This window comes from Hylobates moloch, unplaced genomic scaffold (genome assembly GCF_009828535.3).
Source record: "Hylobates moloch isolate HMO894 unplaced genomic scaffold, HMol_V3 SCAFFOLD_6, whole genome shotgun sequence".
NCBI classification, from domain to species: domain Eukaryota; kingdom Metazoa; phylum Chordata; class Mammalia; order Primates; family Hylobatidae; genus Hylobates; species Hylobates moloch.
The window spans coordinates 37,295,949-37,323,815 of record NW_026652281.1 but is presented as its reverse complement, the minus strand read 5'-3'; the positions used below and the strand labels follow the sequence as shown (position 1 = coordinate 37,323,815).

The window sequence follows — 27,867 nt, the reverse complement described above, 5'->3', positions numbered from 1 at the left end:
TCATGACGAAAGGTGAAGGGGAATCAAGGCACATCTTCCCATGGCAGAGCAGGAGAGAGAGAGAGAGAGAGAGAGAGCGCAAAGGGGGAAGTGCCACACACTTCAACCATAAGATCTCATGACAACTCACTCACAATCATGATAATGGCAAGGGAGAAATCCTCCCCCATGATCCAATCACCTCCCCTGGGCCCCTCCTCCAATTTGACATGAGATTTGGGTGGGAACACAAATCCAAAAAATCCAAACCGTATCAGCTAGTTAATGTCAGTATTGCTGAGAGTACAGAACAAGCCAAAAAAGAAGAAACTAATGTTAAAAACATGAAAACAAAAATATAAACACTCCTAAATGCAAAAAAAAACTAAAAGAGGAAAAGCACATAAAATGGACCACATAGTAAAAACATATATAAAACATTTTGTACATATTAACATGATAATATTGTTTGTCTAGGAAATGGAATATGAACATATGTACATATATATTTTTTAATTCAAGAATAACATGTAAAATTAGAAAAATACTATCTGCCACTAAAAGTGTACTTCTAGGAGCCAATGACTTATTCTAGGTCTGAGGCAGCAAATGTACAAAATAAGCCTCAGGTATTATATTATACTGGATAGAAAAATAACCACCAAAGACTTCAAAAGCCAACTTGCATAGCCTACTACTGACCCAGGAAGAGCTAGAGTAGATTGAAATGTATCAAATATGATTAAATCCATACTTCCAAAATGATACCAAAAATGAACAAAAACACTAACTGGTCACTGAAAATGTTGGTGAATGAACTGATTATTTGGAAAACTGGTAAGTTAAAAAACTAATAATTTATCCCCTCTTTCCTATAAGAATTGTATTACCAGAAAATTTTTAGCTAACTAAGAAGCAGCAATGATAGATTATGCCAACTTGAAACTGCTAATGATGTGATGGATCTAGGCATTGATAATCAATTACTGTTATTGTCAACGTGAAATGGAGCATAATTGAACATGCAACTCCTTGTGAAAATACACATTACTCCCTATAAAATGTATTTGCTAAAAATTCAACCTGAGTCTAATCAAGACCCTAATGCTATCCATTAATAAAAAGTAGAGAGGGCAGAAAAATAGCTCCAAAGACATCAAGGTATAGAATGAAATGTAATCCTCTAGAATCAAATGTGATTCTATCCCCTTGATGTCTTTGGAGGTATTTCTTTGCCCCTTTTTTAAATTAATAGATAATGCTGGGGTCTTGATTAGGTTCAGATTAAATACAGAAAATGTACATATACACCATGCAATACTGTGTAGCCATAAAAAGAAATGAGATCATGTCCTTTGAAGGGACATGGATGGAGCTGGAGGCCATTTTCCTTAGCAAACTAATGCGGGAACAGAAAACCAAATACCACATGTTCTCACTAAGTGATGAGAGTACATGGACACAGAGAGGAACAACACACATTGGGGTCTATAGGAGGGTGGAGGGTAGGAGGAAAGAGAGAGAAGATCAGGAAAAATAACTTATGGGTACTATGTTTAATACCTGGGTGATGAAATAAACTGTACAACAAAGCCCCATCACAGAAGTTTGTGTAACAAACTTGCCCATGTACCTCTGAACATAAAAGTTTTTTTTTTTTTTTTTTAAAGAATCACATTACCAAGCAGGGAAACTCTAAAGATCAAGTGACCAGCTTTCCAAAAAGAAACGCAGCAAAAGTGAAACAGAGATGGTGAAGGGATAAAAGGGAAGGATGGAAAAAGAGAAAGAGGGTTGGTGGGGGAAGAGAGAGAGAGAGAGGGAGAAAATACTGGTTAAAAAAGAATAAGATATATACTAACCAATCAAGTTTCATGGACCTTATTTGGATACTTATTCAAACAAGTAATTTAACATGTTTCAGACAATTAGAAATTTGAAACACTGCATATTTGATAATATTAAGAAATTAATTATAGGTATGATATTGGAATTATGACTGTGATTTTTAGAGGGTCCTTTATCTTTTAGAGATAACCTCCTTAAATATTTACAAATGAAATTATATAATGTCTGATGTGTGCTTCAAAATAATAAGGAAGGAGTGGAAGTAATTAAGCAGATACAACTTCATGAATTTATAGATAAAGCTATGTGACAATTACATGGGAGTGTTTCATTGTATAATATCTACTGGCATATGTTTAAAATGATTCGCAAAACAAAGCTTAAAACAGACAAAGTGTTTTTTTCTTCAAATGCAATGGATAGTTCAAGCCAAGGAAAAATAAAAGTATTTCATTTTCCTAAGTAAACTCAAAGATTTTTAGAGTGTCAGTTTGTGGAAATCTTTCCCATGGTAGTATGGTAGTTTGTTTCAGTTGTTTATGTGCACCATATTTAACATTAATTTACTTAACTTCTTTTAATATCCATTCTTCTGAATGAATGTGCCTGAGAATCATTTCCTTTCTTTTTGTTCCAGGATTGTGGAAAAGGGATATTACAGTGAGCGAGATGCTGCAGATGCTGTTAAACAAATCCTGGAGGCAGTCGCTGTAAGTATGAAGTAACAGCAATGGTGTAACTCTTAGTCATCTCCTCCTTTTACAGAATCATCATTTAAGAAATGCATATCTGTGATAAGACATACATTTTACAGCATAAAGTTGTGAAATATTTATAGAAAATGTGTGGAATAAGGTGGGCATGGTGGCTCAAGCCTGTAATCTCAGCACTTCGGGAGGCTGAGGCAGGCAGATCACTTAATGTCAGGAGTTCCAGACCAGCCTTGCCAACATGGTGAAACGCCGTATCTAATAAAAATAAAAAAAGTTAGCTGGGTATGGTGACGCACACCTGTAATTCCAGCTACTTCAGAGGCTGAAGCACAAGAATTGCTTGAACTCGGGAGGTTGGGGATTGCAGTGAGCCAAGGTCACGCCACTGTACTCAAGCCTGGGCGAGAGAGAGAGACCCTGTCTCAAAAAAAAAAAAAAAAAAGAAAGAAAAAAAAAGAAAGAAAATGTATGCAATAAATTTGTATTTTCTGTTAATGACTCAAAGTCTGAAAGATACAGTCCTCTATATAATGCCATAAGTGTGTTAAATTAATTTCCATTCTATTATTATGAGACCAAATGAGACTTTGGTGCCTTTAGTTGTTCTTTAACTCTTTCTTTCCCATTTCTTGAGTTTGTTTCTTCATTGCTTTTGTTTTTTAATTTGGTAGAGACGTGGAAGAGGGTTGAATGTGGTATAGACCTTGGAGCATAGAGATTATTGACTTTTGTTTCCAGAAAAGAAATGAGTGAGTTAGAAAGAAAGAATGTAGCAGTTTTTTTAAGGAAGAAACATAAGTTAATATTTTAAATTGGAACACAAGTTTTGTAAGTTAATGGTGGGAATAAATACATACACATGTACAAAAATATATACTGTTGAGAAGCTCTTTTGGATTGCATTAAGCAGGTAATATTTGCCTGTATAAATCAGACTCAACTGGGTAAAAGCTTCCCATGTATTTAATGTTGTCTAATATGTGCTGGAACACTTTGGTGATTCATTTATTGAATATGAAACCAGAACAAATTATTATTTGAACATTCAAGACAGGGCCCAAGGAGGGGTATTTATCAGGATCAGTTAAAGAGACAAATCTATAAAATATATCCAGAATTAAGATATACTCTATTATTCGGAGTTAGTTATTTAACTAAAATCATTATCCAATACCTTGAGAAGTCAGCCACAGTGACAGAAGCACAGGTCCTGTGAGTTTTACCCACATCAAAACCAGGAAGGAGGGAAGAAAAGAGGAAGGGAGGGAGAGAGGAGGGAGGACTCTGATATCTAACTAGCCTTTGTACCAATGATGAAAAGGAAAAAATAACCTTTGCATAAGGCTTCTAGAAATAGCCAGTTGAACCAAATCTGTTATTGAGCTATTAACACCAATTTTAATTGGCTTTATAGCCCAGTCCTTCCAAATTATTTATTCCCATAAAAGTGTTTTGATCTTTTTACTATGGTGAGGGATGAAAGGTTTGAAATGGGAGTGAATAAAACCTGGAGAGGATGCCAGCATAGCTCCTGATTATATAAATATTGAATATCAAATTCATCTTCTCACTGTAACCAAATAGCCACCCCATTTCAGATTTTCATCACACATGACTTATTTACCAATTCTGGGTTCCTAGGTTTGCACACTAGGTAATGGGTTTCAGCTCTTCCATTTTCTTATGTTACATAGACCTTTCCAACTTCAGTTGAATCTTTCTTCAAATGTGCATAAACTTAATCCTGTTCTCCATCATTCTATGCCTGTTGCTGGCATGCTTTAAAAAAGAAAGAAGAAGCACTTTAATTGCCATTAACTCATATTCTTTTTTTGTTTGTTTTTTGTTTTGTTTTGTTTTGTTTTGAGATGGAGTCTCGCTCTGTCACCCAGGCCGGAGTGCAATGGCTTGATCTTGGCTCACTGCAACCTCTGCCTCCCGGGTTGAAGCGATTCTCCTGCCTCAGCCTCCTAAGTAGCTGGGACTATAGGTGTGTGCTACCACGCCCAGCTAATTTTTGTATTTTTAGTAGAGATGGGGTTTTACCACATTAGCCAGGCTGGCCTCGAACTTCTGACCTCAGGAAATCCGCCCACCTCGGCCTCCCAAAGTGCTGGAATTACAGGATTGAGCCACTGCACCCAGCCACAATTCCTGTTCCTAAATATATAAGTCTAGAATCATGTCTTGGAATCACTATTTTTATTTTGTTACTTCTCCATTTAATAATGGCAGTTTTATACTTTTCTTAAATACCCATTTTAAAACCTCATTTCTTGTTATTATACATAATAAATTAATCAAGTAAATTTGCTGGCCATAGCCCACTATCACCTTACCTGAATCAGTCAGGCAGCTGGTATAGCAGTTAAGAATACTTTGGCAGTGAGACAGAGCTAGGTTTGGTTTTTAGATGTGTGAACTTGGACATGTCACTAAATATCTTTGAGCCTCAATTTAGTCTTGTAAAATAGGCATAGCAATTAACCTAACAGAATTGTGGAAAAGATTAAATGAGATAACGTGTGAATCATAGCAATGTTCATAAAAGAGGGAAAAGAGGATAATCAACTTCATACTCAGTACATTCATTTAAAGATTTATTAGATGTTGTAGTTGTATACAGATATACTTACTCCCCAGCAAAGTACAAAAAACAAAAACAATTGTGTAATATTACACTCATTGATCCAGGTGCTGATTACACAGAAAGGTTCAGTTTGTAAAAATTCAGTACACTTACATATACTTTTCTATTCGTATATTACACCAATAGAAAGTTTAAAAAGGAATTGTGCTGAAATTTTAGTATGTTTGTATGGTTATAACAGGTAATAAATCTTCACGTCAGCATGCTATGTGTGTGTGTGTTTGTGTTTGAGTTTACCCAACTGGATTCATGTACTTTTTCATGTTTCTAGTTCTAGCACATACTGTTGTCTAACAGGCAGATTTCGTTTTTCCTTTCTGGGACAGTAGCACATTATTCTCTGATATCACATGAGACAGTGAGTAGAGAATGTGACAATGAGGGGAGAGGACATGTGCCACTCAGTCTACCGCCCTCCTCTTTTTATGCTATTCTACTGATGAAACATTATATTAAAATGAAGTAATCTTCAAAATAATTGTTCTGAGTGATCTTTACTTGCTTCTCTATATGCGAGTAACAGAATGCATGTATCAGGAAGCGTGTACTGTAAGGCTACAGAGGTGGGTAAAGACAGCCAGCAGTCTGGACACTGGGCAGACCTCTTACCCCACTGCTGCTTTTTTCTCATCACCTGCTTCCCACTGCCCTCTTCCAACCAATATTCACTACTTCTTAGATCCACAGAGTGACATACGGTCAACTTAACCATCTTGCATTAGCATATTAAAGTAAAAACCTAAATCTGACTCAAAATGAACACAAATATCATTTGATCTTAGTTTCAAATATCAGAACAGAAGCCACATGTGGCTCAACTTGACTCAGGCTTCCTTCCCTAGTCCAGTCAGCTGTGGATGGGGTATGAATTGTGCAGTATAAATGTGGCTGACCAGGACTGGGGATAAGGGGGGTTGTTCTAAGGGAAAGACAATAGTTTCTTTTGAACTAGGCTGCCACACCAAAAGGCATACCTTTTTCTACTATCTGTTCTGGTGCTTTTTTTTGCTTTTACTGTTTCTTCATGTTTCTCTCCATTCCTGAATTATCATTGCATCCTAGGTGCAGTTTTGAATGACAGTCTGTTTGTCAGAAAACCATGATTTTACTTGGAATATGATTTCATTTTGGCGGAAGCCCTACTTGTTTATCATGTAGGAATTAACTTTTCTATGACCAAATTTAGTCACTCCTCACATTCCCACATTTCCGTCTTTGTAATTCAAGCTGTTTTCAGTAGGTGTATATTCCTGATTCTCTCATTCACTGATACCAGCAAAAAAAACTTACAAGGTTCTCTCTGTCTTCTTCATCTTGGTAAATGGCACTACCATTCAGCAATTGTTTGCTAAAACCTAGAATTCACCTCACGTCCAAATAATTCCGGATAATAATCAACAGTTCTAGTCAGTCTATCTCCAAATTATAACCCAAATTTGACCATTTTTCTTCATCTTCACTAACCCATAGCTCTAGTTTCAGTCTGCATAATCTCTCACTCAGACTGCTATGAAACCTACTTCCACTCCATTCCCCTCACATTAACCAGTTATTATTTAAATCATGCATCAATTATATCATTTCCATGCTTATACCAGAAGTGGCGTCCCGTCAAAAGTAAAAAAAAAAAAAAAAAATCAAAATATCTTAACATATCCTAGGATGTCCTGCATATTCAGTTTCCTTCTCATCACCCCAACATAACTGCCTACACTACACTTGAGCTACACTGGCCTTGTTTTCCGATCCTCAGAAAGGTCTCAGTTAATTCCCATCTCAGAGTAGTTGTCATTTCACTTCCTGGGGAGCTCTTCATATCTTTCTATGGACACTTCTCTACTTCTTTTGGGTCTCTGCTGAAGTGTGACTTCTCCAGGGGGACCTTCCCTGACCACTCTACCTAAAATAATAACCACCACTACCTCTCCAAGCCATCTTAGTTTCTATTACCATGTGGTATGTCTTTTTGCACTTATAATTATTTAAAATTGAACAATGTTTTGTCTGTTTTGTGTTTATTATCTCTCCACAAAAGTAGGAACTTTGTGCTGTTCACCTTTATATTCCCAGAGTCCAAAACAGTACATGACAAAGTAGGAGCTCAATAAACACTTATTGAATAAGTAAATGGAAATTGATGAAAACATGAAGAACGAGCCATCATTCTGGATTTTGTCTTTCTGGATAACGAGCCATGTACTAAACATCTTTACTGTGATTTTTCTACTCATTTCATAGGAGACGAAGCTTTATAACTTACTTTTGTGACTGAGATTCTTTTTGTTTCCTTACTACTGTTTCATTCTTTCCTGTCATTCAAAACTCACCTTCTTTGGTATGTTCTTTCTTTGTCTCCGTCCATTCAGATCAGCTCTTGATTCTTTAGGAGGCTTATTACAGTGGGTATGCCTCAATATAGTAATACCTCATGTAGCTGACTGGGAAACTCTCTTATTCAATTGGTGAAAAATGGATGTTCTCAGCATCAGAATTTTCCACCTGTTGGAGTTACACCAGTTAAGAAACAAAAGAGTCCAAGAAGGGGTGTTCCAGATAGGGGTGCCCCACGTAACACAGAAGGATAAGAGTTCCTGGAACTCTGACTCAAGTCTGTAAAGATAAATTAATTAATATATAGCGAATCCTACATTTAAAAAAAATTGTTGAGGGTTTTTTTGTTTTGTTTTTGTCACTAAGTTCCAGTGTAGGAGCTAAGCTAACACATTCAAGTCAAATGTTCCTTGAAAGAAGTTTTATAAAAATCAGATTTTCTCTGATTATTGCAATTAAGTGTTAACTTAAAGAAAACAATTAATTTCCCTAAGAGTTCCACAGGTAGAAAGCAAAGCAATTTAAAACTAGCCAGAAATGGCTGGCATTTATGAAATAGTTTATTGTCAATTACATAGCTATACATAGCTATAAAAATTGGGACAGGTGGGAACTCAGAGTAATCAGTGGTACATCTCACATTTCCTTTAGATAACTTGTATCTAGGCTGGTTGTTGAAAGCATAGAAGCAGAAAACTTAAAGATTGAAAAGTTCTTGGGAAATATAATGCAGGTATAATTATACTCCTTACGTAACGTATCTTGCAATCCTTCCCTCCCTCCCCATTCCATCCTAATTCTTGCCCCACATATTTTACAGTATTTCTCTGACTTTAACCTTGCTCCTTCTGCTTTCCTGGCTTTAAACAGCTTTTGTGAAAGCTTTTAAAGTGTGTTTGAAAGATGTTTCCCTCTTTGGATTTGAATTCATTCAGTCAGTCCTCGAGAGCAGACCCTTAAGTCCTCTTGAGTATTCTCTCTTCTTGAAATGAATTCCAATGGTCCAAAGTTAAATGGTCTAGGTCAGTCTGGACATTCTGGAAGGGTCACCCTGTAGTAGCACAATACCAAACCCCTTTTCCATGGACTTGTAGGGATAATTAGGGAATATTCCCTCTCCTCTGATATCTAATACTGCTGCCACCACCTTCAGTTCTTTCTTTGTCACCACTGACACCTGAGTGTTTCTCTGTTTCCAAAACATCATCATCCCCTACATTATCCCCCACTGATACAACCTTTCTTCCCTTTTTCTAGCTACAGTTCTCTTTTGTATGTCTTAATTTCAAAGTGTGACTTTGGAATTAGAGAAATTTGTACATATAGAACATAGTACTGCTCTGCTGTTCTGTCTTCTCTCTTCTCTTCTCTTCTCTTCCTTTTTTTGAGACAGAGTCTCGCTCTGTCGCCCAGGCTGGAGTGCAGTGGTGTGATCTTGGCCCACTGCAAGCTCTGCCTTCTGGGTTCAAGCAATTCTCCTGCCCCAGCCTCCCAGGTAGCTGGGATCACAGGCATATGACACCATGCCTGGCTAATTTTTGTATTTTTAGTAGAGACAGGATTTCACTATGTAGGCCAGGCTGTCAGTACTGCATTTCTTCAGGAACTACAAGGAAATGGATGAGTAACTATTAAATCTATTTGCTATTGTATAACATAGCTTTTTGGTTAGGATTGTGTTAAAGACTGTGATGATGATGGTGAAGAGTTACAACCAGAAGAATCTAACCCTTTGAAAGTCAATATGGTATCTGAGCATCAAAAAAAAAATAGAAAATGAACATTATTATAGAGAGGCAAGAAAAGATGAAATTGCAAAAGCTCGCTTTGATTAAAAAAAAATTAACCTGTAACTCACTCTCTAAAACAGAAACAGATTTAGCTTTTTATATAGAAAATCAATTGATAATGAATTGGTGACTAGATACTCAAAAACTGAAAAGGCAAAAGAGGAACACTAAACTAAGGTATTATGTGTGGAGGACGTGTGACAACTTCAGGAAACAGCTACCCCTAGGACTAGGGGAACAAAATGAAGAGGTTAAAATTATTAAAACGTAGAGGATTGAAGGAGATTCTCTATGGACTTGTGAAGAGGGCTCCCTGTTTGACTGGTGTAGGTGGCTTGGACCTGAGAGGAATTTCCCATGAAGCTGGACCTCAGGTCTCTGAGGATGATGCTCCAGCCAGCCAGTGCTGATGTTGCTGTTGAGAGGCACTGAGACTGGTTCTGTTTGAGTTGCAAAAGCTGCAAACTGGATTCAACTGTTGTTCCTGGAACGACCTGCCACTGCAGGGTGAAAGAGTGCCTCCAGAGAGTCATAGGAATAACAAGCAGAAAATCAGACTCAGAAAGCAAACAGGAAGGAGCAATCCCTTCTTTCTCTTCTAGCCTGCCACTCTCTCTCCCTCATGCCCTCTCATGGCAGATCCAAATAGAGAGCCAACTGGAGAAGGAAAAATGTGGCTTGAAATTTCAATCTCAGCATCATAAAGTGGACTACAGAAGAATGGGTTTTACGTTTGGAGACAATAGCTTAATAAATTGTACAGGATATTATTCAAAAACAAAAATAATCAGTTTCTGTTTTTATTCAGAGTCTTCTGAAATGTTCGTAGTCTACTAAAGTGCATGAAATGGTTCTAGAATTCAGTGAAATCAAAATAAGAGAAGTAACACAAAAATAAATTACTGCCTGTATTTAGTACTATTATGCTTAGTGATGTTTATCCATTTAACAGGCATTATATTATTCAACCTTACATTATCTGACACATTGAAACCATCTTCCACTTCGACCTCTTATTCTTCATTGGCAGAAAGCCGATCTCCCTTGTAGGAAGATGGAAAGTACCAGAACTTATCCTCCTAGCCTCCCTTGCAGCTAGGGTAAGGTCATATTACCTGACTCTGCCCAGTAAGTTCCTTGGGACAGTTTGCTCATGAGTTTTGGGAAAAATTTTCCCTTAGTAAAGGAGGCTCAAGGGAAGAAAAGCCATTTCTCCTTTTCACTGGCCTAGTTGGGTCTGCATATGATGCTGGGAACCACTTTTGCTATCTTGTAATTATGAAGAGAAACATAAGTCATCCTGAGGAAGGCAGAGAAGAAAGATGACACCATTGGAATTCTCCAACTTCTTGATACCTCAGGGAGGATAAATACAGTTTCTCAATATATCAGTTTTAAATTATATGCCCTGTTACTTGAAGCAATAAGATACTGAACCGTTTACTCAATAAACTTTTTGAGTATATGCTAACAATTTTTCTGTGGTCAGAGCAAGTGTATAATTTTCCATCCATTTAAACATAACAGAAAGAGCATACTTCTAAATAAAAAGATTCTGGTCCCACAAATTTCTAAAAACTGATTTTCACTGAATATCAAACATACACCCACATATTGCTAAATCAGGATTAAGTATGCTTTGAAGGGACAATGAAGTTTAAGGGTTTTGAAAATAAAATTGCTTTTGACACTTGTTTTTTGTTTCTATGAATGTCATTCCTGCTTGAGTCCACTTCTTGTCAATTAATAGGTTCAGAGAGTTCAAGTACGTAATGAAAGGTTAAAACAGAAAATGCAAGTTTTTTTGTTGTTTGTTTGAAACCTGTCGGTTCCTATGGTATTTTCATTTCTTTCTCTGGAGACTTTTGTCTCTTGCTGCTCAGGTTTGAGCACTGATCTTTGGAGGATAGATTTTAATTAATACAAAGTTTTAAGAGTTGAAGCACTAAAATGATAATTTTACCTTTAAAAAGTAAAAGTGGTTTAATTCATATTAAGAATTGAGAGATCACAGTTGCCAGAGAAGAAATAACAAGATGTTCTCTTAATGTTGTAATATTTTGATTTATAGACATAGAATAAAGTAGACTAGTGGCCCAATCAGAGCATGGACATTTTATCAGAAATTTTGGAACAGAAAAATAATCTACACTCTGAAATTACAGTGCAATATTGGGACACAGAGGATCTAAAAACAATTCCTGGGCAGGGGAGGGGATTTCCTTCTCATTAAATGTTTCTGCACACCATTATCACTAATGATAATGATATCAAAATTTTACTGAATTCTGCCTACATGGACTTCCCTCTTTTGGTTCTCGAGTAAGCCACAATAAATTCTGGAGCATGTGTCTAGGAATTTTCTGATAGTCTTTGTTAACTTAAGAATCACTCAATCTGTAAATTTGGAAAGGAGCCTATGTTTCTTATAAAAGGTTACAGGCTGTAAGGTGACCCTTTGACAGGTTGGGAAGTGCAGCCTGCAGCAGAGGCTATTAGCAGGCATTTTGATGGAGGAGGGGTCAGGGTAGGAATTTTATGTTGAATGGGTTGGCTAAGCATACATATTTAGCATGGTACAGTAGGAATTATGAATATTTATGAAGACAGTCTTAACATATGCATATTGAACAAACATGCATGTTACATGTGACCCATGTTCACTTTGGGATGGAGACTTAATAACTAAACGTTTTACAATTGGGCCCTAAATGCCAATAGGCACTTGGGACACAAGGACACTCAAGTGTGCAGCCTCTGTAAACTGGCTAGAACCAGTCCATGGTCAGTTCTTATCTGGAGAAAGTTACTGAAATCAGTCTCTTATAATTATAGCTGGTGGAACAGGAGCTGAGGGGCAGTTAATCAGTGCCTAGTGGAGCTGCAGTTGTTTGAACGTTGCTTATCTCAAGGTCAATGCTTGTTTAGCTGCTAGAGAAAAAGAAAAACCTTGTGGCAGATAGACCATAGTTCATTATTTAAGTGTGGGGATACATGACTTAAGTCTTGTCTGTCATGGCCTTAGGTCCTGTTTATAAGTTGGTATTTCATTGCCACAAAGAGTCTGTTTTGTCAGTCTTAAGATCTCTGTTTTAACATGAATGCTGGTCAGTTGTTGTGTCTAAACTGCAAAAGGGGGGAAGTATAATGAGTCATATTTGACCTCCTGTCCCATCATAACCAAGAACTCAGTTGTTAAGGTTTTTCTGGGGTCTCCTTGGCCAAAAGGAGGTTCGTTTAGTTGGCTGGGGACTTAGTATGTTATTCTTAGCTTACACCATATACAAAATATTTTGATGATTATAGTCTAGATGACTTTTTTTGTTTGGGGGTTTTGTTAATGTTGGATAAGATCAACAATTCAATTCAACAATTACTGATTCCCTGGTTTATTCCAGACTTTGTTCTAGACTTTGAGATACAGAGGTCAAGAAACTCACCGATAAACTGGGTGAATAGACACATAAACACATGGCTACAAGATGGTAAAAGTGCACTTAGTGATTCAAAGGCAACAGAGAGGGAATATGCTATTTGATGTATCTAGAGAGAAACTGAGTCAGAAAATATCTTGCCAGGTAAAGTTGTATCTGAATTGGAGTTTAAAAGAAAATTTGGCCGGATGTGGTGGCTCACACCTGTAATCCCAGCACTTTGGGAGGCCAAGGTGGGCGGATCACAAGGTCAAGAAGTTGAGACCATCCTGGCCAATGTGGTGAAACCCCATCTCTACTAAAAATACAAAAATTAGCTGGGCGTGGTGGTGCACGCCTATAGTCCCAGCTACTCAGGAGGCTGAGGCAGGAGAATCATTTGAACCCAGGAGGCGGAGGTTGCAGTGAGCTGAGATTGCACCACCGCACTCCAGTCTGGCGACAGAGCAAGACTGCGTCTCAAAACAAGACAAAACAAAAAGGAATTTTATTGTTTAATTAACAGCCAGTATGAAAGAAAAGGAATTTCCATAATACTCCTTTTTTCCGTTTTTAGGGAACATAATAAATGTACAAAGGCAGAAACTCTGGTCTTTAGTTATTTCTTAAAAGTAAGGTACCTATGGTGAGAACCAAGGCGTAAAAAGACAAGAAGACTGGCCTGGAGGGGCTCAGGTGACTTACTAAAATGGTTCACATGATTCTGCAGATGAAGAGGTCCTGAGGGACTTTTGCTATAAGACCATCACCCTGATGGCAGCATGAAGTCGGAAAGCAGTGGAGAGGATATTAAAAATGGCCAGTCAATTAATGAAAAGCACTACCTTCCCCTCAAAAAGAATAGTTTTTGAGTATATGAATGAAATTTGCTGACCAACTAAGCTCAAAATTTCCCTTAGATCTTCACTGTCAAGATCTATGAGTGTTACATATATGAAGATCTGGGTAGAATGAAAAATAATTTAAAGTAGGGAACTGCAGATAGCAGGACTTAGAGGATCAATAAGAACTTTTCATCAAACTTTCTCACCTTTATTAACACTTAGCATTACATTCTGTTTTTTTGTCACTTCTCTGCCTACTGCCTTTATAAGGTTTTATCCCATTCTCTTCTATCTGGTCTAATAGTTCCTCTAATTACCTCTTTCCCTTCCACTCCTGTTTCCTTCTCCTAATTGATTCTTTCTTTCTTTCTTTCTTTCTTTCTTTCTTTCTTTCTTTCTTTCTTTCTTTCTTTCTTCTTTCTTTCTTTCTTTCTTTCTTTCTTTCTTTCTTTCTTTCTTTCTCTCTCTCTCTCTCTCTGTCTCTTTCTCTCTTTCTTTTTTGGTTTTTGAGACAGAGTCTTGCTTTTGTCACCCAAGCTGGAGTGCAGTGGCATGATATCTTGGCTCACTGCAACTTCTGCCTCCCCGGGTTCAAGCAATTCTCCTGCCTCAGCCTCCTGAGTAGCTGGGACTACAGGTGTCCGCCACCATGCCTGGCTAATTTTTGTATTTTTAGTACAGACGAGGTTTCACCACGTTGACCAGGCTGGTCTCGAACTCCTGACCTCTGATGATCCCCCTGCCTCAGCCTCCCAAAGTGCTGGGATTACAGGTGTGAGCCTCCATACCCGGCCAATTTTTTTCTTTTTATGCTCTTCTTTTTCCTTTGCTTTATTTGAGAACTAATGATGAATTAAAGAACAATAAAAATAACAAACATTTTTAAAGACCCACTAAAGCTTCTAGACCAGATGACTCTGGGCTCACTTTGCACACAACATGAATTCTAGGTCCCGAGGAGAGCTACTGAAAGTAAACGCAAGGCACACTCTCTTTCTGAAAGGTGATAAAAAAAAAGAGGATAATAAAGCAACATCTTATTTATCTTCCTTGGAAGAAAATACCTCAAGGAAATGCCTCAGGATTAAGATGAGTGTCTTCACTTTTTCAAAAACTCATTAAAGTGCCATGAACATGAGGTTATTTAATAGATATGACCTGCCTCTTCTTTGATATCCTTGGATTATGATCTTTAGAAGTTAATTCACCAGCTATTCTGTTAGGTTTCAGTTGATGTAATTCTCAGAATCATAGGCTTTGAAGTAGGAGAATTAGACAGCCTCAAATCAGGATGGGAAATATGTCTAGTTAATAGTGGCAGCATGAAAGAAAAACACAACGCGGGGCACAGTGACTCATGCCTGTAATCCCAGCACTTTGGGAGGTTGAGACAGGTGGATCACGAGGTCAGGAGTTAGAAACCAGCCTGGCCAAGATGGTGAAACCCATTATCTACTAAAAATACAAAATTAGCTGGGCATGATGGCAGCTGCCTGTAATCCCACCTACTCGAGAGGCTGAGGCAAGAGAATTGCTTGAACCTGGGAGGCAGAGGTTGTAGTAAGCTGAGATCGCGCCACTGCACTCTAGCCTGGGTAACAGAGAGAGACTCCTTAAAAAAAAAAAGAAAGAAAAACACAAAAACAACACCCCGAAGTATACTAATAGAGAAGTACTCACAGTGTCCTTTTGAGGTCCAGAAAGGCATGCACTATTTGGCATGCACTATTTCTGATTATCATGAATAAAGCGAAAGAAAAAAGTGAGAATCAAGCTATAAGGAAATAAGCTTTTAAGGTTACACATTTTAATTACATTAAAAAATGGTCATTCCAAGCAAGTTTATGTAGACCATGACAGGAAGGATATTATCACAATATCTTAAACAAACAACAACAACAACAACAAAAACAACACTTTACCCTAATTGACAATTTGGCCTGTATGTATTCTGTTCTTATCATATTCAATGTTCTGAAAAGCTGAAATCATGAACAAGGAATTCTGCCACCCACAATGGCCTCCCTCAGAGGACAGTGTTTTCTTTAGATATATAGATATAGTTTATGTGCAATAGCTTCAACCTACTGCAGGCCACAAGAAAAGGACTTAAGAAAGAATGACTAGGCTGGGCATGGTGGCTTATGCCTGTAATCTCAGCACCTTGGGAGGCCAAGGTGGGCAGATCACTTGAGGTCAGAGTTTGAAACCAGCCTGGCCAACATGGTGAACCGTCATCTCTGCTAAAAATACAACATTAGCCAGGCATGGTCCCAGCTACTCAGGAGGCTGAGGCAGGAGAATCGCTTGAACCCGGGAGCCAGAGGTTGTAGTGAGCCAAGATCATGTCACTGCACTCCAGCCTGGGCAACAAAGTGAGACTCCATCAAAGAAAGAGAGAGAGAGAGAGAGAGAGAGAAAGACTCTGTGGGAAATATCAATGTCTCATGACTTAAAGGTGAACAGCGATCCTTTCTTTTTATGAGTGTTTCCCTCCAAGGATGGTGTATTAGTCTGTTCTCATGCTGCTAATAAAGATATAGCCCAGAGTGAGTAATTTATAAAGAAAAGAGGCTTAATGGATTCACAGTTCCACATGGCTTGGGAGGCCTCACCATCATGGCAGAAGGCAAAGGAGAAGCAAAGGCATGTCTTACATGATGGCAGGCAAGAGGGCTTTTGCAGGGGAACTCCCATTCATAAAACCATCAGATCTTGTGAGACTTATTCACTACCATGAGAATAGTATGGGAAAACCCCTCTGCATAATTCAATTATCTCTAGCTGGCCCCACCCTTGACACAAGGGGATTGTTTCAATTCAAGGTGAGATTTGGGTGGGGACACAAAGCCTAACCATATCATTCTGCCCCTGGCCCCTCCCAAATCTCATGTCCTCACATTTCAAAACCAATCATGCCTTCCCAAAAATCCCCCAAAGTCTTAACTCATTTTAGCATTAACTCAGAAGTCCACAGCCGAAAGTCTCAGCTGAGACAAAGCAAGTCCCTTCTGCCTATGAGGCTATAAAATCAAAAGCAAGTTAGTTACTTCCTAGATACAGTGAGGGTATAGGCATTGGGTAAATACAGCCATTCCAAATGGGAGAAATTGGCCAAAACATAGGTGCTACAGGCCCCATGGAATTCTGAAATCCAATGGGGCAGAAAAATCTTAAAGCTCTGAAATGATCTCCTTTGACTCCATGTCTCACCTCCAGATCATGCTGATTCAAGCAGTGGGTTCCCATGGGCATGGGAAGCTCTGCCTCTGTGGCTTTTCAGGGTACAGCTTCCCTCCCAACTGCTTTCATGGGCTGGTGTTGATTGTCTGTGGCTTTTCCAGGTGCACAGTTCAGGTTGTTGGTGGGTCTACCATTCTGGGGTCTGGAGGATGGTGGCCCCTGCTCACAGCTCCACTAGGCAGTGCCCCCGGTGGGGACTTTGTGTGGGAGCTACAACCCTATATTTCCCTTCTGCACTACCCTAGCAGACGTTCCCTGCAGCATACTTCTGCCTGGGCATCCAGGCATTTCCATACATCCTCTGAAATCTAGATGGAGGTTCCCAACCTCAATTCTTGACTTCTGTGCACCCACAGGCTCAACACCATGTGGAAGCCACCAAGGCTTGGGGCTTGCACCTTCTGAAGCAATGGCCTGAGTTGTACATTGCCTCATTTTAGCCATGGCTGGAGCTGAAGCAACTCGAACACAGGGCACCATATCCCCCAGACTGCACACAGCAGGGGAGCCCTGGGCCAGGCCTATGAAACCATTTTTCCCTCCAGGGCCTCCAGGCCTGTGATGGGAGGTGCTGCTGTGAAGGTCTCTGACTTGCCCTGGAGACATTTTCCACATTGTCTTGGTGATTAACATTTGGCTCCTCATTACTTATGCAAATTTCTACAGCAGGCTTGAATTTCTCCCCAGAAAATGGGGTTTTCTTTTCTATCATGTCAGCAGGCTGCAAATTTTCCAAAATTTTATGCTCTGCTTTCTCTTGAACACTTTGCTGCTTAGAAATTTCTTCTGCCAGATACCCTAAATCATCTCTCTCAAGTTCAAGGTTCCACGTATCTCTAGGGCAGGGGCAAAATGCTGCCCGTCTCTTTGCATAGCAAGAGTGACCTTTACTCCAGTTCCCAAGAAGTTCCTCATCTCCATTTGAGTCCACCTCAGCCTGGACTTTATTGTCCATATCACTATCAGCATTTTAGTCAAAGCAATTCAACAAATTTCTAGGAAGCTCCAAACTTTCCCACATCATCCTGTCTTCTTCTGAGCCGTCCAAGTCCCTAGGAAGTTCCACACTTTCTCACATTTTCCTGTCTTTTTCTGAGCCCTCTGAACTGTTTCAACCTCTGCCTGTTGCCCAATTTCAAAGTCACTTCCACATTTTTGGGTATCTTTACAGAAATGCCCTTCTACCTGGTACCAGTTTACTGTATTAGTCTGTTCTCATGCTGCTGATAAAGACATACCTGAGACTGGGTAATTTATAAAGGAAAGAGGTTTAATTGACCTAGAGTTCCACATGGTTAGGGAGGCCTCAGAATCATGGCAGAAGGGGAAGCAAGACATGTCTTACATGGCAACAGTCAAGAGGGCTTGTGCAGGGGAACTGCCATTTATGAAACCATCAGTTCTCGTAGGCTTATTCACTACCACGAGAACAGTATGGGGAACTGCCCCCAAGATTCAATTATTTCCACCTAGTCCCACCCCTGACACATGGGGATTATTACAATTTAAGGTGAGATTTGGGTGGAGACACAGCCAAGCCATATCAGATGGTAAAGAGTGAATAACACTACTGTATGTCTGTGTTATTCTTTCGTTGATTGTTTATTGGAGGATGGGTTGGGACCATAAAATTTATTTCCTTACTCTGTGGTAGTAGTTGTTTGCCAAAAAGCTGAAGTATTCCCTTAGGAAATAAAGTTCTGTTCTGTATTATATGGGTGTGATGTGAATTTACTATTTATGATGTCTTTGACCAATAAAAAATAAATTTTTATTTGGTAATGGCTAATTCAGGAGTGGTGATAAAATGAACAGTTCTCTGCAATAATCAGGTAGAATATATTTTATTTCTGGGTCAGAATGAGAGCTTCAAGGCAATGCTATAATAATATTCTGTTAACTTCACTGCTTGACCATGGAACTTTGATTTTATTATTATTAAACAGTAATAGCCACACACTTCCTAGGTGTTAGTAGAATCGTGTAAAATGGTGGTGTTGAAATTTCCAGATTAAAAAAGAAGGTACCTCCTGGTGCTTCATTTTCTTTTCTCATATTTTTTTTGTTGTGTTCAATGAAAGCACACACACAAAAGTTTCAAAGTTTTAATGCTTCTAGGACCAAGAAGTATTTGTCAACAATCTTCAAAACTCTAAAAGGAATCAGCATTGGAAAAGGTAAAGAAGGATCCTAAGGCAAGACAGAAGAACCAAGCAAGAGGAGACTTGGGTGTTCTCAGTCACACCTGCCGAGATCCTTTACCAATACATGGGCCACAGACAGAGTTAGCATCCAGCATCTTATTTTATGTGAGTGGCTTTCTCTGAGGGCCAAGTCTGTTTCAAATCCTTTTTCTTCCCACCGTAGCAAAGCTTGGACTTTAAGTCTCATAACTGCAAAAGAGTCGGTAAAAGCCCGTGGAATGTGACAGCAGTTGTAGGTTGGGCTAAAGGCAGCAGGATCTATGGGAGTATTAGTTCTAAGAGTTGTCGATTCTTATGTAATGCTTTATGCAGGAGAAGGCAACAGATTGCTCCAAATTATTCAGAAATAAATTCCGCATAGTCAGGTGGAGGAACAGATGACTCTTCCACTGTGCATCCAAACCACAACCTGATAGGAAATTGCTGGAGGCTGGAAACATGACAAGAACTGCTTCACTGGAACTTCAACGTAGAAATAAGACAAGTGGATTCTCCTTTGTGATCATCACCATTTACAATTAAGGTAAATGTTGATTTACAATTAAGATAAATGGTGATGATCACAAAGGAGAATCCACTTCTCTTTTCTATTGGCAAACATTAGACTTGCAGTAATCCTTTTTTAATTAAGTTTGGTAAAGAGGAATAAAAAATACGAACTTTTCAAAATATCCTAAAATGCAAAAACGGGAAGAAATTTGTCTTCAAGATATAGAGTAACAGCATACTTTTGGAAAAAGACAGTAGAAGGCTATGGAAGATATCTTTTAAAAGCATCTGCTTTGCAGTGAGCCGAGATCGCGCCACTGCACTCCAGCCTGGGTGACAGAGCGAGACTTCGTCTCAAAAAAAAAAAAAAAAAAAAAAGCATCTGCTTTGTTTATTCAAAAAGATTCATATGTTTTGACATTGAAACAAGCTTGATGTTTAAGAAGTTATTAGTCACCAGCATGAAATAAAAATAAAGCTCTGCTTAGGAGCATAAATGATAAGGAAGCATAATATAATAATAAAAGGTTACAGAAACCAAATTAAAAAATTAAAACCTGAACTAAAAATAGTAAAGTGCAGAATTGAAGTTGTAGGTAATTGAGTTATTTATTCAGATGGAAAATGTAATAAGATTTACAAAAATGCAGGAAGAAAAGAAAAAAGATGCCACTAATAAGAAAGTTGATAGTAGATATGGCAACAGACATTCAGTCTAAAATAACAGTTTTCCCAAAGAGGAGATGAGCAGTCTATAAAACAGAGACAGTAGTCAACGATGTAATAAGAAACAATTTTTTCATGCAAAAAAAAAAAAAAAAGACTCTGTGTCTCATTTTAGTTAAAACTGAGTAAACTGATAAACATCCAGATTTACCCTGTTGTTTTTGAACATTTCAAAAATAATAGCAACATTTTAAACAGAATGCCAGAAGAAGATAAACAATATACTGGAAGGACAAAATCAAACCAGCCTCAGACCTCAAACCAGTATTTAACACTGGAGGACAACAGAGCAAGTGTCTATAGGGAAGAATGCATTGTAATCCATGAATTCTATAACCACTAAATTGTCATTCATATGTAAAGGCAGCAAACATTCTGCAACATCTGTAATATATAAGTAAGGTAGAAGGCGGGACTCAACTCTGGAGGCAGGGCTCGAACACTGGGCCAAATTGAGGACTAGCTAGAACAGAGACTTGGTGGAAGCTGCTTTCCATAAGACACAGCTACCAGTGTGTCATCTTAGTTTATCACTACCGTGGCTACACACAGAAGTTACCACCTCTTGCCATGATAATAACCCCATGACCCAGAAGTTACCACCCTTTTCCTAGAAATTTCTACATAATCCAACCCTTAATTTGTATGTAATTAAAAGTGGGTAAAAGTATGACTGCAGAATTACCTCTGAGCTGCTACTCTGGACACATTGACTATGGGGTAGCTCTGCTCTTCAAGAAGCAGTAATTCTTGTACTGCTGTACACTGCTGCTTCAATAAAAGTTGCTGTCTAACATCATGGGCTCACCCTTGAAAAGCCTCAGTTTGGGGGCTTGCCTATCCTACATCATCAGTATTCAGAAAACCTGCCTAACATTAATTTTCTAATGGGAAATAAATATTTTAATGATATATTTCAGCCAACTAATAAATAAAAATAGGATTTTTAAATGGGGAAATTGTCACATAAAAGGCTTGGAGGCAATTGTTAAAATTATTATGGAGCTGGCCGGGTGCAGTGGCTCGCGCCTGTAATCCCAGCACTTTGGGAGGCTGAGGCAGGCGGATATCGAAGTCAGGAGTTCGAGACCAGCCTGGGCAATATGGTGAAACCATGTCTCTACTAAAAATACAAAAAATAGCCAGGGATGGTGGTGTGCACCTGTAGTTCCAGCTACTCGGGAGGCTGAGGCAGAAGAATCACTTGAACCCAGGAGGTTGAGGTTGCAGTGAGCCGAGATCGCGCCAGTGCACTCCAGCCTGGGTGACAGAGCAACACTCCATCTCAAAAAAAAAAAAAAAAAATTATTATGGAGCTAAAGCTATGAATTGTTATAAAACTGAATGCAGTTGTCAAAGAATTTTGAAATAGAAAACACGTAATGTAAAAAAAAAGCTTAAGCCTAAAATAAATACAGCAATAAAAGCTAAGAGTCAGTAGATTTGGTTTCATTCTTGATGTAGGATAAACAGAAAATATAGGTTCAAGTATTTTGTAAAATCACTACCCATATGCTTAAAAACTAGAGATATATTTTCTAAATCACTAGAGAAAGCAAGGGCAAAATATAACCCAAAAAGTTCATATAATTTTGTAAAGTGAAAAAAGAATAAATGTATAAAAAGTGTCATAAACTGATAATAAATTAGAAATTTAAATATAAATATATATGTATGTATTGATAACTATCATACTGGTCAACTCAAATTATCTTTAAAACTTATGATAGTGAGAACACTATATATCAAAACTTTTAGAATTCTGTTTCTGAAGCAAATTTGTAACTTTGAATAAAAACTTCTCCCAATTTTTACAACCCTTCACTTGCTGTGAGTCAGACTTTGGACTAAGTAGTCAGGCCCAGGGATAAATAAGTGACTGAGATAGTGCTAACTTCAGAATTGTCTCCCCTCAAAACCCTTTGTTACTCCCAAAGCCCAGATTATTGCCTGATGCTATCCTTAGAAAAAAATTTAGTTCTTGTACAAATAGATTCTGGCTGCCAAAGCTTTAAGCCAATATATCTAAACCTAGAAATGTATCACTTAGACTAAACTGCAGCATCCCCCTCTTATTTCCCCACTTCTCCACCTCTCAGCAGCAGCAGCAGCAACACCATCCACAATACATTACCAGGTTAATGATTTAAATCAACACCAAACATCAACATCTTCAGTAATATCAAAGATATGGCAAAAATAACTCCATTACCGCTATTAGTTAACATAATTTTGCTAGCCTAATTCAGGGCAATAAGACATGACATAGAAATAGAATAAAATAGAAAAGGATAAAATGAAATAATTATTTGCATATATGATTGTGTTCTTGGAAAAACAAAGTCTATTGGATTGTAGAAGCAGTGAAAAGTATTGTGGTCACATAAAAAGTATTTTAAAACCAATATTTAGCCTGTATAACAGGAAAAATAAGTTAGAAAATGGAATAGAAAAAAGTCTATATTAGTACTAAAATTATTTAATAACTAAGAATAAATTATCCAAAAATGAATGAGACCTGTATCAATAAAATTAAAGCATTTAAAGAAAGACATAGTAGAAGACATATTTACCATATCCCCAAGGTTCAAATATTTTAGAGATATCATTTCTTGCCAAATTAATGCTGTTAGAATTTCAGCAAGGGTTTTGTTTTGGGATCCAATAAAGTAATTGTAAAATTCATCTGGAAGAATAGTCTTAGGCAAAAAAAGAATAAGGAAGAGGACATTTCTCTGACAGATATAAAAATGTTGTACAGTGCCCCTGTCATCATAGGTTTCACTTTCCACTATTTCATTTATCTGTGATCAGCCGCTGACTAAAAATATTAAATGAAAAGTTCTGGAAATAAACGATTCATAAGTTTAAGTTGTGATCTGTCCTGACCTGAGTAGCCCAGTGAAATTTTGCACTTCTGGCTCTGCCCCACCCAGGACGTGACTCCTCCCTCTGTCCAGCATATGCATGCTGTATACCCTCATGCTCTTTCATCACTTAGCAGCCATCTTGATTATCAGATCAACTGTGGCAGTATGGCAGTGCTTTTGCTCAGGGAACCCTTATTTTACTTAATAATGTCCCCAAAGTACAAGAGTAGTAATGCTGCCAATTCAGAATGCCAACGAGAGCTGTAAAGTGCTTCCTTTAAATGAAAAGGTGATCATTATTGACTTAATAAGGAAAGAAATTGTATGCTAAGGTTACTAAGGTCTACAGTAAAAATATGTTCTAGCCACAAAATTATAGATGGGAAAAGAAATTCGTGCATAGCATATATAGGGTTCAGTATTATCCATGGTTTCAGGCATCTACTGGAGGTCTTAGAATGTATTCCCCACAGATAAAGGGAACTAGTATATTGCAAAGAATGATCAATGGAATACAGTAGACACTTGAGCAAGAAACTCTAGTTTTATACAGATTTGATACAGTGGGTCCTCTGTACCTGTAGAAATCTCTAGATTCCACATCCATGGATCCAGTCCACCTTGGCTCAAAAATATTTGGAAAAAACTAAAAAGTAAAGAATAACAAAATAAGAATTAAATGAAAAACAATGCAGTATAATAACTATTTACATAGCATTTACATTGTACTAGTTATTATAAGTAATCTACAGATGATTTAAAGTATACAAGATGTGTGTAGGTTGTATGCAAACACTACATCATTTTATATAAGGGACCTAAGCATCCCTGAATGTTGGTGTCTGTGTGGGCCTTGGAACCAATCCCTCAGGGATACTGAGAGAAGACTGCATAAAGGCATCTACATGAATAGAGAGAAAAGGATATTCCAGTCACTGCTCTTGGGGGAGTTAGTGAAATATTTGGTGGAATAAACGTTAAATTCTTCTTGTGATACACCAAAGTAATTTCCAGACAAATTAAATAGAAAAGTAACTATAAACTATGCATATATATGAACAAACTCCCATACACATGCGCATATATAAACACACACACAAAAATAACCACTTTTTTTGTTATTTCTTGACAGAGGAATATTACATTATATTAATATTTTCTGCATTTTAGAATCTTTCACACCTCTATAATGAACACATATTGCTTTTAATAAATAGTAAATATTGCTAAACAACAAAGATGAAATTATCCAAAGAAAGGATGTTAATTACAAATGAGTAAAACGTATGAATAAGAAAGGGTTGTATGCTTTAAGGTTACAGGAATATTCCAAGATGCACAGAACCTCAAGATGTTGGATATACCATCGGACTCCCTGGGTTCGAGATTTTGTTCCACCTTTGTTACAACAGGTGTGAGAACCTTGGGACCTCTCATTTATAAAGTAGAAATAATAAGGATGCTGTGAAAGTCATTGAGTTTGCATGTGAACTATTTCCAATAATGTGAGACACATAGAAGGCATTCAAAAACCATTAACTACTGCTATATGCAAAAAACTTAGCTAAAAAGTTCACTATAATTTGAAGGACTGAGAAATTAGGAAGACACTACTATTAACATATTAATACCATAATACTAATCTTATAATGGTATTATAAATTGTTAATAAATTAATATTATTCAAATTTAGAGTAGAATTTTGACATCTTCCACATGTTATGAACACTCATAGTCAAAAGTAAGGACAACTGCTTAGGTGTTCAGCCAGTCTTCCAAAAGACTAGTGATGATGTTTTAAAGTGTATAATTGGAACTATTTCGGTAAATAAATATTGGATTCAATTTATCAGCTTAATTTTTTTATTTGTATATATTTGTTTATTTTAGAGACACAGTCTCACTCTGTCACCAAGGCTGGAGTGCAGTCAGAGCTTACTGCAGCCTCAATCTTCTGTGTTCAAGCAGTTTCCCACTTCTGCCTCGTGAGTGGCTGAGACTATAGGCATGTGCCATCACACCCAACTAACTTTTTTTTTTTTTAAGACAAAGTCTCACTCTGTCACCCAGGCTGGAGTGCAGTGGCGCGATCTCAGTACGTCCGCCCCCCGGGTTCAAAGGATTCTAGTGCCTCAGCCTCCCAAGTAGTGAGGATTACAGGTGTCCACCACCATGCCCAGCTAATTTTTGTATTTTTAGTAGAGATGGGGTTTCACCATGTTGGCCAGGCTGGTCTCAAACTCCTGACCTCAGGTGATCCACCCGCCTTGGCCTCCCAAAGTGCTGGGATTACAGGCATGAGCCACTGTGTCTGGCCCCAGCTAATTAAAAAAAAAAAAAAAAAAAAATTGTAAAGAAGGGGTCTCATTCTGTTGCCAAACTGGGCTTGTGATCCCAAAGTGGGCTCAAGTGATCCTCCTGCCTTGGATTCCCAAAATACTGGGATTACAGATGTCAACCCCCATGCCTGACCAATTTATCAACTTTCAAATTAACAAGTTAGTGTGCTTGTTCAACTTAAAATGATTATAGGAAATTTCCAGATATTTGACTTTGCAATAAGATCTCCATGACAAATGCTTTTAAAAGCATGTGTGGCTGTACACTTGCTAAGCCTTGTATTATCTAATAATTCAAAACATCCATATATTACCTTAATTTGCAGACTTCTGGTATCTTTTACCCTGGTGATATATTTTTGTATTTGCACTTTAACCTGTTTTGTCATTGGAGACTATTGTAATATTTTATTGTGATTTTTAAATGTTAATTTCCACCCATGCAGTTTTATGATACTTATAACTGATATTTTGGAGGTTTTTTTTTTTAGGACAATATGAGTCCTGGGGATTTTCATTTGGGAAAGTCCTAAAAATATATCTGCTTTCCTCAGCTCAAACCGTAGGTGATAGCCTATGTACACTGGGCCTGTCATGGAAAAAGAAGGTTAACTTGATTTTCTGGTTTTAGTTACTGTCTTCAATCCCATCCCAAGTATGTAGCTCCTGAATAAGGGATGCTCCCAAAAGTTTAGTTTTTTTTACTTTGACTAAGATGCAGAGTTTCTCAAAGGGAGCAATAAGAATGCTAGCTTCATTTGGGCAGGGCAATTTCTTTATAGATGTTTAGCATCCCTGGCCCCAACACCATGAATGCCAGTAGGAGGCCCAAAAAACTGTAACTGCAGAAATGATAAACACCTTCCCACAATTCTAAATGCATCCAAGTGGAAAATTCCCCTTAACTTAAACTTTTTTCTCTTTATTTCTTAGTTAGCTGGATTTAGTCAGGTAGTTATTTCTGTTTTGCTTAGGTTTGTCTTTTTTTTTGTTTGTTTCCAGAAGGACATATCAGCATTATATTCCCCAAGTTTTTTCATGATTTTTTTTTTTTTTTAGACGGAGTCTGGCTCTGTTGCCCAGGCTGGAGTGCAGTGGCGCAATCTCAGCTCACTGCAAGCTCTGCCTCCTGGGTTCACGCCATTCTCCTGCCTCAGCCTCCCGAGTAGCTGGGACCTCAGGTGCCCGCCACTATGCCCGGCTAAATTTTTGTATTTTTAGTAGAGACGGGGTTTCACCGTGTTAGCCAGGATGCTCTCGATCTCCTGACCTTGTGATCCACCCGCTTCGGCCTCCCAAAGTGCTGGGATTACAGGCTTGAGCCACTGTGCCTGGCCATGATTTTTAATGATTGTGTTGAAAGATATTGATGTGGTTTGGCTGTGTCTCCACCCAAATCTCATTTTGAATTCTAGCTCTCATAATCCTCAGCTGTCATGGGAGGGACCCTGTTGGAGGTAACTGAATCATGGGGTCAAGTTTTTCCATGCTGTTCTCATGATAGTGAATAAGTCTCACAAGATATAATGATTTTATAAAGGACAGTTCCCTTGCACACATTCTCTTGCCTGCTGCCATGTAAGATGTGCCTTTGCTCTTCCTTCACCTTCCTCCCTGATTGTGAGGCCTCCTCAGCCATGTGGAACTGTGAGTCCATTAAACATCTTTTTCTCATAAATTACCCAGGCTTGGGTATGTCTTTATTAGGAGTGTGAGAACGGAGTAGTACAGACATCTTAAAATATCTGTGAGGCACTTGATTCTAACCTTAGCAGTCTATACATGTTCCTCTATATTCTTCTTACACTGAAAGTTGCCTTGCAGAAATATGACACAAACTTGCTACTTCCCTTCATATAGATGATCTGCTTTCTTCTACCTAGAGGTCTAAGAATGCCTTCTTTATACTTGAAGTTCAGTAACGAGCAGGTGCTTGCCAGTTTTTCATGGCTCTTTTCCTATGAGGAAAGTAGAAATAGTATTTCCCCATGTCATTATTTATACAATTATGAACAAACTGAAGCTCAGAGATGGGCCTTTGCATAGTTACTCACCATTGAAACCCCAGGCTGTTAAAACTCCTGTTCTAAAGTGCGCAAAGGACATGAACAGACACTTCTCAAAAGAAGACATTTATGCAGCCAGAAAACACATGAAGAAATGCTCATCATCACTGGCCATCAGAGAAATGCAAATCAAAACCACAGTGAGATACCATCTCACACCAGTTAGAATGGCCATCATTAAAAAATCAGGAAACAACAGGTGCTGGAGAGGATGTGGAGAAATAGGAACACTTTTACACTGTTGGTGGGATTGTAAACTAGTTCAACCATTGTGGAAGTCAGTGTGGCGATTCCTCAGAGATCTAGAACTAGAAATACCATTTGACCCAGCCATCCCATTACTGGGTATATACCCAAAGGA

The 27,867-nt window shown here is 38.1% G+C and overlaps 1 protein-coding gene across 2 annotated transcripts in view; it reads left to right on the top strand.

Annotated features, from left to right (window-relative positions):
* The window catches only part of CAMK4 (calcium/calmodulin dependent protein kinase IV), a 274,921-nt gene that overhangs the window by 169,453 nt on the left and 77,601 nt on the right, over positions 1–27,867 (top strand). For both annotated transcript variants that reach the window (XM_032156686.2, XM_058440626.1), the window contains one exon: positions 2,465–2,537. In XM_032156686.2, coding sequence (XP_032012577.1) covers positions 2,465–2,537 — 73 coding nt within the window. The remainder of the gene's footprint in view (positions 1–2,464; positions 2,538–27,867) is intronic.